General features: G+C 37.3%; 1 protein-coding gene across 1 annotated transcript in view; it reads right to left on the bottom strand.

Moving 5' to 3' along the window:
- The window catches only part of LOC113102921 (zinc finger E-box-binding homeobox 1-like), a 32,286-nt gene extending 19,487 nt beyond the window's left edge, over window positions 1–12,799 (bottom strand). Inside the window, exon 1 of the mRNA XM_026265886.1 lies at window positions 12,000–12,799. Coding sequence (XP_026121671.1) covers window positions 12,000–12,057 — 58 coding nt within the window. The 5' untranslated portion in view covers window positions 12,058–12,799. The remainder of the gene's footprint in view (window positions 1–11,999) is intronic.
- Between the last annotated feature and the right edge of the window lie 2,264 nt (window positions 12,800–15,063).

The following is a 15,063-nucleotide window of genomic DNA, read 5'->3' as shown; positions in this document are numbered from 1 at the left end:
AAAAAACACCTGAGGAGAAAACGTGCTGTGAAGAAAGTGTTTGCATGCAGATGAAAGGAGTGGGATGTGTGTGTGTGTGTGTGTGTGTGAGAGAGAAACAGAAAGGGAGAGACGTGGGACCCCTGACTCAGATGGTGTGAGATATTCAAACGACAGCCGCGGAAATTCCCTGCGCTGAAATCTGGCAGAAAGCACGATGACAAACGTTTACGCGGCGCGGCGCTGTGATGCATGACAGAAGGATATATTGTGTCTCATGCTCTCTGTTTTTCTGCGATAGAATCCATTCAAACTTAGCAGAAGCATGAAATGGTTTGAGATGAAAGAACCGGGCTTGTTAGGATTGTGAGTGAAAGCAGATTTTATCATCACACACTATATTAGTTTATGTCATCAGTATCACATTTGGAGCAATAGACAACAAAACATTGTTTGGGTCAAAATGATACATTTCTCTTTGATGCCAAAAATCATTAGGATATTAAGTAACGATCATGTTCCATGAAGATATTTAGTAAATCTCTTACAGTAAATATATCAAATCTTCATGTTTGATTAGTAATATGCATTGCTAAGAACTTAATTTGAACAACTTTAAAGATGATTTTCTCAATATTTAGATGTTTTTGCTCCCTCAGATTCCAGATTTTCTAATAGTTGTATCTCAGACAAATATTGTCCTCCGAACAAACCACACATCAATGGAGAGATCATTTATTCAGATTCAGATGATGCATACATCTCAATTTTGAAGAATTTACACTAAAGACTCCAGGGTCACACACATGTGTTATATATTTATTATGTATATATAAATACACACACATACATTATATATATATATATATATATATATTTAGAATTTTGTGCATGTATTTATATGTCTATATTTATATTCATACAATTTAGATTATAAATAAATAAACATTTAATATAAAAAAAACCTTTTTATGAAATATGTATGTGCATTTGTGTGTATATACATAATATACACAGTACACACACATATATTATGAAAACAAAAACATTTATTTTAGATGAGATCAATCGTTTGACAGAACTAAATTATTTATAACTTTAATGACATAAAAGTCGACATGAAAGTACATTTCTACCATTTGATCATATTCTGATTATTTCATCCATGTTTCTCTCTCTTTTTTTTTATTAATTGGCCATGTCATTTTTTTAATCAAAATATTTCTGGGTCTTTTCTCTGGGGACATAAGCATGACTTCTTCAATTATTTTATTCACTTAAATCCTGCATCTTTCTTTCTTTTTTTCGACTCACGTCTCACACTGATGCACAAAACCAGATTTTATTCTGCAATCAATTTGAACTCATCACAGTACAGAATTAAAGACCTGTGCTTCCGTTCATTTCGACTTAATGCCGGCAAAACAAAAATACATGAGCCAAAATTCCTATACTTATCTTTTCATTAAATTTTTTGGTCTTGGTGGCTCAAAGTCAAGAATGTGTCGTCACAGTTCCGAAATGAAAGAAAATCTATCTTTTGGCTTTGTAGATGATCTGAAGCTACATTATGATGTAAAAATAGTAAGAAGATGTGTGATTTAAGACAGATGTTTTCTTTAGTAACCGCTCGTGTCTTTGATTTTGATTTGATTAGCTCACATCGTTTAATGACCTCCGTGCAGATCAAACTGTCGCTCTTATGTTGTAATTTAAACCATGGATTGTACGTAGCAATTAATAAAAAAAGATGACGAGCCAACTCTTTTATTTGCATGCCAAAGGCAGTTTTATTCTTGCATTTGGCGAGTGTTTTTTGTGATCTCTGTGAGCAACTCTGTGCATGTGCATCAAGAACATCACCTCAGTCAAACCACGTTGTTATTTGTCGTGAAATGTGGTTCATGAGCATTTAAGCATCTCCCAAATCCTCAGTGTTTATCAGTCAAATGCATTGGGTTTGTGCATGCAGGCCTCTCCAGTTTATTGCTCAGATGTTGTTTTTTCATCATCCAGAGTCAAATTTTGACATGCATAATTTAATTTCAAGATCTCTGAACTTTGATTGCATGTTGTTGGAGAATGCATTTAATTTCATCGCCTCGTTTCAAAGAAACCTCAGTCATGCATTTTCTCACAATCATGCTGCAGAAAGTTTCGGCGCTGTGTATCTTTGTACATGCACTTTTTTTTTGCATGCATGTCCATGCATCTGTGTTGCATGTGTGTGTGTCTCAGTCCAGGAATGTCGCAGCGAGTCTATGATGGCAAACACACACACCACATTCTGAATCAAACCAATCCCTCGTCATTACTGTCTTGTCTCAAATCTCTCTCGCTCTCACACCGCACTATAAATACCTTTGCTTCCCCCCCAAATTTGTTTTCCTCATCTTTTTTTCCCATCTCTCGACGCAGGAAAATGTTTGCAACATCTTCCAGGCTTTCTGATGTGGCTCTTTATTTTGTACATTCACGCAGACCGCACAATAGCGGTCGGTGCATATTAAAACATTCTCAGGGCCCGGCGCGAGAGGGCCGTTTTGAAGTTTTAATGGCGGGGTGGGGGCTAAATAAAGCTCCTCTTTGAGCTGGATAATGTGAGAGTCGGTTAGCTGCACATCAGTTGTGACATTCGCAGAGAAATTAGCCTTGGGGTTTCACAAATATGCCCACTATCCTGCGCCGGCTTTTACGAACTCAGAAGGCATTTCTACCTCCAGTCATTAAAGAATCCACAATCTCGCAGCTTGTGTTGTTTAATGCGAGGAGCTCAAACCACTCGCACTGAGAAGAAGAAGAAGAAGAAGAAGATCATGTGTGTGATCTCTGCAGAGCAGGTTTCTGTGTTCCTCGTGTTCTGCATTGACTCAGCGCCACCTTGTGGAAATGTTTGGATCTGTCAGAGCTCAGATCAGATTCTACAGCACACACAACAGTGTTTTTAATTAAACAAAACTACTTTTGTTACTTGCTGAATTAAATTCAAAGGATTAAACTCAATGTCTCAACTCAACTCAACTTAATAATTAGAACAAGTAATATATAAAAGCACTTATTACTTTTTAATACTTTTATTCGCATTAAACTGATCAAAATTGACAGTGAAGTCATTTATAATGTTCTTAAAGATTTCTGTTTCAAATAGACGCTGTTCTTTTGAACTTCTTATTTATCTGTGAATCCTGAAAAATAAAATTCATCACGTTTTCCACAAATATATTGTGCAGTACGACTATTTTCAACATTGCTAATAATCAGAAATGTGTCTTGAGCAGTAAATCATCATATTATTCTGATTTCTGAAGATCATGTGACACTGAAGACTGGAGGAATGATGCTGAAAATACAGCGGAGCATCACAGAAATACATATTTATATATTATATGTGGCATTCGTGTCACTGAAAATCTAAAAGAGTCCTCTATTACACAGCGAGATTGTGTAAATGTGTGTGTGTTTATATACATCACAGTCCACATTGATTTGATTTGCATGTTAATGAGAATCTAAAGTAAAGTCTTAAAAACACACTGATTAAAGTCACTGAAAGTGCAGAGATGGCAAAAAAACTAAAGGAACTGATTGTGTGTGTGTGTGTGTGTGTGATTGCTGATCGCCTTGCCAAAAATGAGAGGAGGAAAAGTGGAAAAAAGAACTAAATAAAATGAAATTGAGTGGGTTGGAAAAATGGGAAGTTTAAAAAGCCAAACAGGGTTTTTAAGAGAATCTTTGATGTGTATCACTGAAGGACTGTGTGTGTGTGTGTGTGTGTGTGTGTGTGTGTGTGTGTGTGTGTGTGTGTGTGTGTGTGTGTGTGTGTGAGTTACTGTAAGTCAAAGCAGAAGGGCTCGTGGGCCGTGTGTGTTTGATGTGTGTGTGATGTGGTTTCGGGGGGGAAGGGAGCTGTGTGTGGCGTCAGAGAGGACCGAAGGAGCGCAGGAGTCTCTTTCCCCTTGCATCCAATGTGTGTGTGTGTGTGTGTGTGTGTGTGTGTTACATAGATATTCACACCTCAGTGACGCATCCCTGCGCATATACAGTAAATCAGTGCCAAATAACTTCATAATCAATCATATTTCCTCTCGTCGTCGCTCTTCCATCAAACACACATATTCATATGTTTTAAGGAAGGCCCAGTTTTGTCTCTCTAAGAGCTTTTTCCAATCCGATCCGCTGGAAAGACAAATCACAAAATCTCAGTTGTGTCTCCTGAACGTCAGATGTTTCTTCTGTGAAAAAACGCATCCCAGCGAACGGAAATCCGTTCAGAAATGTGTTTTGTTAGTTAATGTTATTTTTTGAACGTTCCAAAAGTTCTGTGAACATTCCATTCGCAAACATTACTGGGACGCTACTTTTAAATGTTTTTGGAATGTTCTGAAAGTTTAAAAACATTAAACAATGCCTACTAAACTGAACAAATGTTCTATTAATGTTTCTCTCTACGTTCTGAGACCGTTCCCCGTCATCTGTGATATTACAGTAAGATGCAATGCAATCAAATATCTCCAGTGTATCTTACTGTACAACTCATTTGTGACTAGCTGTATTCCTCCTGATGAATTGAGCGTGAGCTGCAGAGTTCACGTCCGATCATCCGTGTGTTTGATGTCGCAGAGCTGCTCTGTGATGTAATCGGATTCATCTCTGACTTCCTTTCTCACAACTCGACTTCCTGCCGTCAGATCCCTGGACTTATCAAATCTGACCATCTCCATTATCACATCACACACACACACACACACTCGCTCCTGACCGCAGAGCTGGAGGAGTGTGAGGTGTGCAGGAGAAACTCTTCTAATAACCAGACTTTCCAGTTGAAAGTGCTGGCTCGATGCTTGGACGTGTTCCGCTTTACTTCAGATGTCCTCACCAGTCAGAAATGTCCTTGTTAAAGAGTGAAGTGTGCAGAAGAGCTGAGGTTCACTGTGGTGAAGGTTCAGGAATCATGTTCTGCTTGTTTTGTTTTTAGTGTGAGCATTGACTGTTGCAATTATTAACTGTTTGTTTATATTAACACAGAATATTAATAACTCTATTGTCATCCAGCTCTATTCTGCTGAATGCAGCTTTAATGCATGAAGACAGTAAGTTATTATAAACATTGACATCATTGTGTTCTGTAAAGCTGCTTTGAAACATATAACAAATATAATATACATAATTATATGGTTATAACAAATATAACTGACTTCATATGAAACTACTGGTTTTGTGATAGATCCTGTTTGTATGTGTGTGTGTGTGTGTGTGATGTGAGAGAGAGAGAGTGTGTGTGTGTGTGTGTGTGTGTGTGTGTGTGTGTGTGCGTGTGTGTGTGTGTGTGTATCATATCAGGACACAACTCTGTATAATGACATGGGTATGACACAGGTATTACAAGTAGAGGGTTCTTATGAGGACATAACCCATGTCCCCATTTTTCAAAACACTTATAAATCATACAGAATGAGTTTTTTTGAGAAAGTAAAAATGCAGAAAGTTTCCTGTGAGGGTTAGGGTTAGGTGTAGGGTTGGTGAAGGGACATAGAATATACAGTTTCTACAGAATAAAAACCATTACATACGTGTGTGTGTGTGTGTGTGTGTGTGTGTGTGTGTGTGTGTGAGAGTGTGTGTGTGTGTGTGAGTGAGTGAGTGAGTGTGTGTGTGTGTGTGTGTTTATCTGTACCTGTTCTTATTAGGATCAGTTCATTAGTGCAAGTTAGTCTGAAGAAAAATTCACATCTAATATATTAACTGTTTACTGTTTACTTGATGCTGTTTTCTGCAAATGTCACACACTTGACCAGGAGTTTGTCAGTGTTTTAGATGCAACAGATGATATTACAACAATATTATAACTGTTTAAAATATTATTTGGGAAATGTTTCTTATTTCTATTATTTGTTAAATGTATTTTTCATTTAAATCAAAATTAATTTAATTATAAATAAGATGTATTTATTATTTGTTTATATTTATGTAATTATTTCAAGCAATGCACATTTATTATAATCAATTTATTATTTAGTTTAATTTCATTTCATTTGTCAACTCTTGTTAAAACCCCTGCACTTGACAACTAGCATGATTTTGACAATTGCCTGATATTACTGGTTGCATTTCTGATTAAGTCTGTTCATAGTGATGCACGCGTGTTTGCTGACGGGTGTCAGATTAATATTTAAATTGCACCGTTCTTTAACGAACATGGTGCTGCTTTACGAGCGCAGCAGGACGGTCTATTAAACACCTTCCTTTAATTAAATCAGTACTTCATAGTAAAGCATCTGACTGAAAGTCAAGTCTAAAAACAATGAAGACTAAATGCTGAACGTTCACTGATGAATCATTCACAGTTAGGAGAGTTTCTTTAAAGTTTTGATATCATGAATAAAGTAAAGGGAACGACTGGAATATAATGTGTGTTACTCATGGGATGTTTTATGACTATAAGAACAAGTCAATCCAGGACAAACCAAATAAAAACTTCTAGTTGAGACAAGCTATTCCATTATGTATGACCTCTGTGTGTGTGTGTGTGTGTGTGTGTGTGTGTGTGTGTGTGTGTGTGTGTGTGTGTGTGTGTGTGTGTGTGTGTGTGTGTGTGTGTGTGTGTGTGTGTAAATTGAGCATGGCAGTTCACTACCACAAGACACAAACAGGCAAACAGACTTCACTCAGCAAAGAAACACTGTTTACAGCTCCGTCCGTCCATCACGACACATCGCACGGGTGTATGCACTTGTGTGTTCACCGTGGGTGTGTGTGTGTGAACATTTAAACCGGCCGGTGCTGCATAGGTGTGTGTTTATCCCTATTCTGACAAGCAAACAACAACACCAACACCGGAGGCATCAGTTAGCTGTGTATCAGCGCTTCATCCTGCGTTAAAACACGGCATAAATCAACTGTTTACTTCACTAAACCTCGTCTAACTCCAAACCCACAGGACAATGTTATCGCTTAGAGCTCAGGAGACTGAATCGACTTCTCCTTCAACTCATCAAGAGATACAGAAGACATAAAGAAATCAAGCCCCTATTAGCTATCTGAGCTCTTGTGAGTTAAAATGTGTGATTTTTCTGCCTCAAAATTCCCAAATGCAAATGCCAAAGTAATTTAATGCTGCAGGACATTTGATGTGTTTCTGTTTTTTATAAGACGCTGGACTTAATGTGACCGAAGCTGAACATCTGAGCCACACACAGACGTGACCCGAGGAAACGCATGCACACACTTCTCAAGAGCGTGTCTGAGGACTGTGCTGAGACATACAACTTTTCAGAGCTGAAAATATGTTCTAATGTTGCCACTGAGTTTTATTTAGGAATGTTTTCGGAATGTTTTGGTTCTATGGATTGTTAAGGTAACATTCCATTTTGTTATTTTGCAAACATTATGGGAATGTTACTTCTGATTGTTCTCTAATCATTCTGAAACAAACTGTAACATTTAAAAAGCGTTAGACAAGTGTCCAACTAAAAAGTTTCAGAAATAGTGTTTTTGTGCTACAAAATTATTATTAAAGGCCAGATAACGCCAATTTAACATTCTATTAAAATTACTAGAATGTATCATAATGTGGAGATCGTTCTGAGGGTTGATATGAAAATTATATAAATGTTTTGCTTCCAACGAGATATAATATAATGAAAAGGTTTTCACTTGAAGTGCACTTGGATTTTTTTATATAACATACAAAAGCATAAGACTTTAAAAATGAATGCATGTTTTAAATATTAATATTTTTGATATTATGTTTTTTGTTTTGAATAACAGTATCTGCCAAATTCATGAATGCAATCAGATTTTCAGCTATTATACGGAAATAAAATAACTTATATTTTGATACAATCATGCAATGAGACACATCTTCTGAAACACTTTAAAATGCAACGCATTTTTTTAAATCAAATTTTCAGCAGAAATAACTATAGTAAAACAGTGTTAAAATGACTGATATTTTGCTCCTAATTAATTTAGTCAACTATCTCACACATCTTCTGAGCCACTTAAACAGTCTCAATCTCTAAAATGTTAAAACAAATGTCATTTCTTAAAATAAAATGTCCAGCAGAAATAATTATATTGCGATATTACACAGCATTAAAATCACAAACTTAGTCTGCAATCTCACAATTTGAAAAGCATATATTCTCAGCCACTTTTACAGTTAAGTTTGAAATAGAACACATTTGAGCAGAAATAACTATATTGTGATGTATGCATTAACACAGTGTTAAAATGACTTTTGGTCCTAATTTATCTTGCACACTCTCTTGAGACATTTTATCGTCTTAGCCACTAAAGGTTTAAAATATATCACAATTTTTAATGACATTCTCAGCAGAAATAACTATATTGTGATATATAGAGTTGTACAGTGTTCTGATTTGGTCAGCGATCTGACGGTGAACACACACAGCTCCTGCGCCACTTTAACTGTCCCAATCTCTGTTTCTTTCTTTTATTCCTCCTCGTTCTCTCTCCTGCTGCGCCTGACGCCTCAGTTCTCTCGTTTGGGGAGCACCACTAATAAACCTTGGAGCCTGGACTCCTCGCTGTCTCGCTCTCGCTCAGATCTCTCTGATTTCTTGCCCAGTTCTCTTCTGTTGTCCAAAATGACAAGCGACTTTTTCTTACTCTCTCTCTCTCTCTCTCTCTCTGTCGTTTTTCTCTCGCATTCTGCCCACTGTGACAAGACTGTGCCAGAGACACACACACACACACACGACAGCACACACACACACAGCTGGACCCCAGCTGCCTACAAAGGCTGGGGTTTGGAAATCAATGAAGGCGAATGAAGAAAAAAAAAGAGTTTAAATAAATTGGCACTTGAAAAAAGAAAACACAAAGAAGCAATAAGAGAGAAAGAGAGAGAGAGAAAACACACGCAGAGAGACAATAGGCAAGGAAATGAGCTGTAACTGCAGCACTACGTCAAGACCCAAGGTCAAAGACCATCCGTAATCGCAGATAACAAAGATGCGACGTTGACATCTTGCATTAAGATGTCTGAAATCTGATATCATCCAATCACAAACTTGGCTGGAGTTGTGACAAACGAGAGAGATGCGGACGCCACCCTGGAATCGACGGCACGTCACTAAATCCTCCGTAGAGAAGACATTCCTCTCGCTACTGAGGATGATGTTCTCGGACTGAACAACATCTGTGGATCTCAAGCTCATTCTGCGAAGCGTTTCTGGAGCTGCTCAGATGAGAGCGACACCAGCTAAACACAAAACTAAAGAACGGAAAATGTTTTGGACAGATACAATTGCCCATTTATCAAACATATGCTCTAAAAACATTTTTCTAACATTATAAAAAATGTATTTAGTTTATTAAAAGTGTATCATGTGAACATTAGACGAACATTCCATTGTATCTTTTGACATCATTGTATCATTCTGTTACATTTTGAGAATGTTACTTTTGAATGATCTGAACATTCTGAAAACAAACAGTAACATTTGGAAAATGTTAAGTGAACGGACGTCCACCTGAAAAGTTTCATTAAAACGTTCCGTGAACGAGGTATAAAAAATGGTTTGTGCTAACGCTTTGAGAACAATTAAAGCAGATCATTTGAACAAAAATTATATTAACGTCACTGCATGAGCATTTTTTCATAACTTTGAGATTTATGTTTGTCGGTTCTGAGAACGTTACCTGCTAGCTATACTATCCCACTGTCCACTACACACACACACACACACACACGTGCACATACAGATGATCATTAATCTGAATCTGCACTGTTTAACACTTAATAGTTGAGAAATGTGCTGTTGAGCCATGAAACAAGCAACGAATGCGTCAGCAAACTCTCACTGTGTTTGTTGCGATTGTGTTTTTTCCTCACAATCATCTGTTCTGCATATGCACCTACACACACACACACACACACACACACACACACACTCACACTCACATACACTTATTTTTGTTAAAGAACCGAGAGGGAGACACAGTGTAAGGCTGCATTAACTACAACTTCTTGCATGTCATTGCTCAATGTTTTTCAACATTTTTTGACAGTGCATCGTGTCATTTTACAGTGACCCCCAAAACCTCCACAGACTTTTACGTCACACTTTAACCTGTAAATGTCATTGCATTGAACACTTTACAAATTAAACATTTGACAAAAAAGAACTGTTAAATCATCGGATATGTTGAAGATGTGGCCAGTCAGTATTGTGGATGACTACTAGGACTCTAGTCTGTGTCTTAAGAAATAGTCTGACCAACTAGCATTTACTGAGCTAACTTTTCCAGTTTCTAGAGTCTCATATAAATCTAATGAATTACTTCTAAGATTGCACGGTTTCTAAGTGGGTTTCTTCAGCAATCACATAAAAGACCAATGGTTCCCCAAAAAGATCCTAAAAAATAGTGCAAATAATCTAAGGAACCTTTTTTTTTTAACTACAAAGAAACTTTTGTACAATGGAAAAGTCCCATGGAGCCAATAAAGAGTGCAACCAGTCGCTGACATCCATTAAAAAACAGCTGATTCAAACATTTAAGACTCAAACATGGAGAAAAGAAAAAATACAGCAGCATTTGACTGATAAGATGACGCTTTATAAGCATATTTAAACGACTTATTTGCTCTGATCATCTTGTAAACTGGAATAAAAAGGCTCCAAAGCGTACCACTTCATGTTACTTTCACGTATCAGCGACTGACAGAGGAATTAAGGAAGCAAGGTTATTATTGGTAGGGTCACGTCTCACATCTCCTAACACAGTGTGTTTGTGCGAGAGGTGACACAGAGGGCTTCTGCCCGTTAGCTCTGGCCATCACACACGGGTGCGAGGTTGACAAAAATGACACTTTTGTCGCATCCAAAAGAGGAAGCTCTCTAACCACACATACATGCACTCAAATACACACCGTCCTGCATGCAAGTCAAACAAATCATCTTCAATCGTGTATAACGATCACTCAGATGGTCCAGCAAAGCCCTTTCACACTTCTTCTGAACCACTACTGTATCAGACCTCGGGATAGCGCCGGGAACGACTGTCTCGGCTTTGAGCTCGTCTTGCGTTCATGGGTATATCTACACACAATCTATAAACAAATGTGAAATGTGAAACTAATTAGTTTGTTGAGTGTGACTTTTGTGGGGTATACGTATAAAACAAGTGAATATTTGAGACCACGAGAAGAGGCTCAGAGCTCGAGATGAAACTCTTTAAGGCCCAACGGAGCAACTTTTCTTCAAGAAAACCATTCAGTTCATTTAGTCTTATCGAGTGAGGTGTTAAAACTACTCAAATGTAAATGCAAAATAATAGAAATGGCTGCACAGCTTAAATTTAAATGCAACTTAAAGTTAATTGAAATTTGAATACACATTTTAATGAAACAAGTGTTTTAATTAGCTTACTTTTATCCCTTTTTGAAAGACAACGCTATCAGAACTGCAGTGAATTTTAGAAAAAAAATACCATTAGCCTAAACAAAAACTGAGTGTGGATTTGAATTGTGATTACAAATTATAGTATTGCATGTATTATTATAATGCATAAGTTAACAATGCTAACAATAATTAAAGCCAGTCACATTAATTTTAAAATCAGCTGTAATCTTCTTAATACTATTCTATAATATTAAAGCAAGATAAACTCACAGTTCTACTTATTTAAACGATTTAGGCATTTTTTTTATTTAGTTTATAGAGAACGATTCATTTTATTGGCAAATACAAATCGAAACAATTATCTGTCCATCGGTTATAAGACACGAGGATGTGAGGAAGTGCAACACATAAAGTACAGCTGAATGTTGTAAAACTCAATGAAAATGTGATGCTGAGGACTGCAGAAATGATGCAAAGCTGACCGCAAGTTCTGCAAATTTCAAAGCCGACATTCAGAGCAAAATAATAATTAATGCATTCAACTAAAGCTATATAATACTCGTGGAATAATAGTTTAGGAAGTGCTGACGTGCTTTCTTTTCTAGCAGATTAAAAGAGCGCAGGACTGAGCTGATCCGTTCACACACTGACCTCGGTTTCTCCGCGGGTTCGCCTGTTTCCTCCGCTTTCCTCGGCTCCTCTCTGCCATGTCGTGTCCGTGTTTGCCCGGTGAACGCGAGGACGGATCGGCGGATAAACGTCGCTCCGCGTCGCTCTGCAGCAGCGCTCAAACGCGCGTCGCGATCAGCAGGAGCGGCTCTGGTGATGTCATCGGAGGCAGGTCTGGTGTCAGCCCAAACTGCGAAGTGTGCTCGAAGAAAGAAGAATTTGCGCACTTAAAAGTGTGTGATTTCCTAAGGCGGAGTTGCTTTTTTTTATTAAAGAGATAATTTTGCTTGTGCGTGATATTTGTATAGTCATAAACTGTTATGCATGGGCTACTTAAAAATTAGGCATGCAATGTATTGCTCCTAATAGGATATAACTGGCTAGTGTGCGTGCGAAAAACTTTCAGATTAAAGATAGGCCATATGCATGTAGTTTAATGAAAATGTGATGCTCGTGTTGAGGACTGCAGCATTGATTCCTTTGGCTTGCTTAATGAGTTGGGGACGCTTGAAGAGAGCTGGACTGTATGATGATGGTGATGACATCACTGAATCGCCAATGAATTGACTTCAGCTGGAAAGATTACTCTTTGTTATTGTCCTCTTGAATTACCTGTTGACGCTGTAAAGCGCTATGCTATAGCCTAAATAAAGGCGGCTTGACTCAATTGTTTTTGCATTTAAGAAGCGCCATCATACTCAGATTATTTAGGTTTGCAGGTATATTTGTAATCGCAATGAGACTACACGTAATGCATTAGCTTTTAAAAATATTAGTTAATGAATGGATCGCACCTGTTCCCGCTTCCCCTTCAGCCTGTTCTCCCGTTGATCTCTGTAGGAAGTTTTGTATTGTCACCTCTTTTGTGTGAGTAATTGAACTTTAATCTGTTTAGCAAATGAAAAAGAAAACATCAGAAAAACTCAAACACACCGTTCCCGGACCCCTACCTTGGCATTCACACGCATGAACGCGCAATGTCATGATAATGCCGCGCAATAGGGTGGACCTTGATCCCTAAGCGCTTCCAAATGACTTTTTCTGCTTTAAACGATGTTAATGGTTAAGTAATTCTGTTTTCTATTTAATGACAATCTTACTCTTGTAAATCATTATTATTATTAATCTAATTTTGTTGTCATGCAGTAGGCTAATACACTGATCTGAAGTAATACGCCATCTGTGATAGATTATAATATTTTCTGCTCTTTGAAAACTATCGATTATATTCATGTTGTCTTGATTATGCTATGTCTTGTCTCGCGCCAGAAAAAAAAAAGCGCGGCAACGGATTCTGAGGGGAAACTTTATCTTAATCGTTGTTTTTATAACAGCGGGCGGGTTTCTCCTTTTTGTATGGAAAAAAGCATCTTACAGACATTACAAGAAAACCCACAACACTAAATATTTCCACAGGATGACCGAGATTTAAAAGAAAATGGTTTGTATAGTTTACTTGGATATTTTGCTTAACATAAACGCCGTAAATTACGTTGCAAGACTTACCCGCCATTCGAACTTTCTTTTATACCAGGTTTTTTTCAGTAAGCGATTTCAACGTGTTGTGTATACAACTTTACAAAATGCTGTCGATAAAACTGATATCAAAATGTAACAGGCTGCAATAATTTCCATCGAGAAACATAATGATTAGCTACCTTTGTGTGTGTGTGTGTGTGTGTGTGTGTGTGTGTATATATATATATATATATATATATATATATATATATATATATATATATATAGTGAATCCTGTGTATTTTAAAAGCATTTATCAAATTGCTAAGCTATGTTTAATGTTTTGTAGTTAAGATGTCAACTGTTTGTTTATAACACCTTATAAAAATACTGCATTGGTAAGCTACAGTAATAATATCAGAAGGCAATAGCGCTTTAATTTCCATTGAGGAGCAGAATGATTACCATATTGATGTTACAAGGTATTAACAATGTATGAACGATGGTAATTTTTAGCATTCAAAAGGCAAAATGCTAAGCTTGTGTTTGTTGTTTCTAATGGACATTTGTCTTTTCAGAGGCATAAAATAGAGGGTTTCAGGTGGAGAAAGCCAAAGAAAAGGAGAAGGGATGAGAGGTCACAGTCCTTTTGTCCAGGAGAGGAAAGGAGATGGAATGGGTCATAAACCTACACCCTGCTGGGGATCTTAGATGAGAGGAGTAAAGAAGGACAACAAAGAAAAACCTCATTCACCACTTCACCTCTGCCCCTGCAGATGATAATAAGAAAGTGTTTTTAGATGAACGTTATAAATGAGGTACCATTGTTTTTTTATGTGCAGACAAAGAGTTCAGTTTGCTGTGTTCAATAAGCCTAAAACCAGTCAGTAAGTGCAAGAATCTGGGCACCAAAGAGTTTCAAACACCTCTGTACTCACTGAGGGACGCCCAAGGGTGGGGTGTCCCATAGGGTTTCCAGCACGCACGAGTTTGGCAGGGGTTCAGACAGAGAGCAAAGGGAGGAGTCTTCCTTAACAGCATATTAAACAGGAGTTAATTATATGCCAACCTTTGTGACAAAGAGAATAAAAAGCCTCGACTTGAATGGCGAACCAAGAAAAGAAAAGTCATTATGCTGGTTTCACGTCTTTGCATGTGAAAACCTCAGCGCTTATTTTGCCATTTCCATTTGTATCAGCAACCTCAGCTCAGTAGATTGTGGCTTAAGTCGGGCTGTAGATCTGAGCTCTGTTAAACACTCTTTCTTTAGAAATCAACAGAATGCTATATTCTGGAACATGTTAATTATAGAACAACTAGTACATTTCCTATGCATTTGTTCAATGAGAATTGTGCATGTGGCAGTAAGGTTTTGCACTGATTGGGGTTTCAAAATTTATATGCATCACAAAATAAACATCATTTATTTTTGTTTAATGAATTAAAATGGTAAAAAATAGCAAACTAAATTTTTTTAGTAAAAAAAAGAAAAAAGACAGCACTTAGAGGAATCATTCATGTTCGTAGCACAAACAGTGTGGGATGGCTTCAATACTTGAGGTTACCCTAAATATGAGCAAAAGTAAAG

The sequence above is a fragment of the Carassius auratus genome, chromosome 6 (assembly GCF_003368295.1).
Source record: "Carassius auratus strain Wakin chromosome 6, ASM336829v1, whole genome shotgun sequence".
NCBI classification, from domain to species: Eukaryota; Metazoa; Chordata; class Actinopteri; order Cypriniformes; family Cyprinidae; genus Carassius; species Carassius auratus.
The sequence above is the reverse complement of the archived record's forward strand: the minus strand, read 5'-3'. Positions and strand labels throughout refer to the sequence as shown.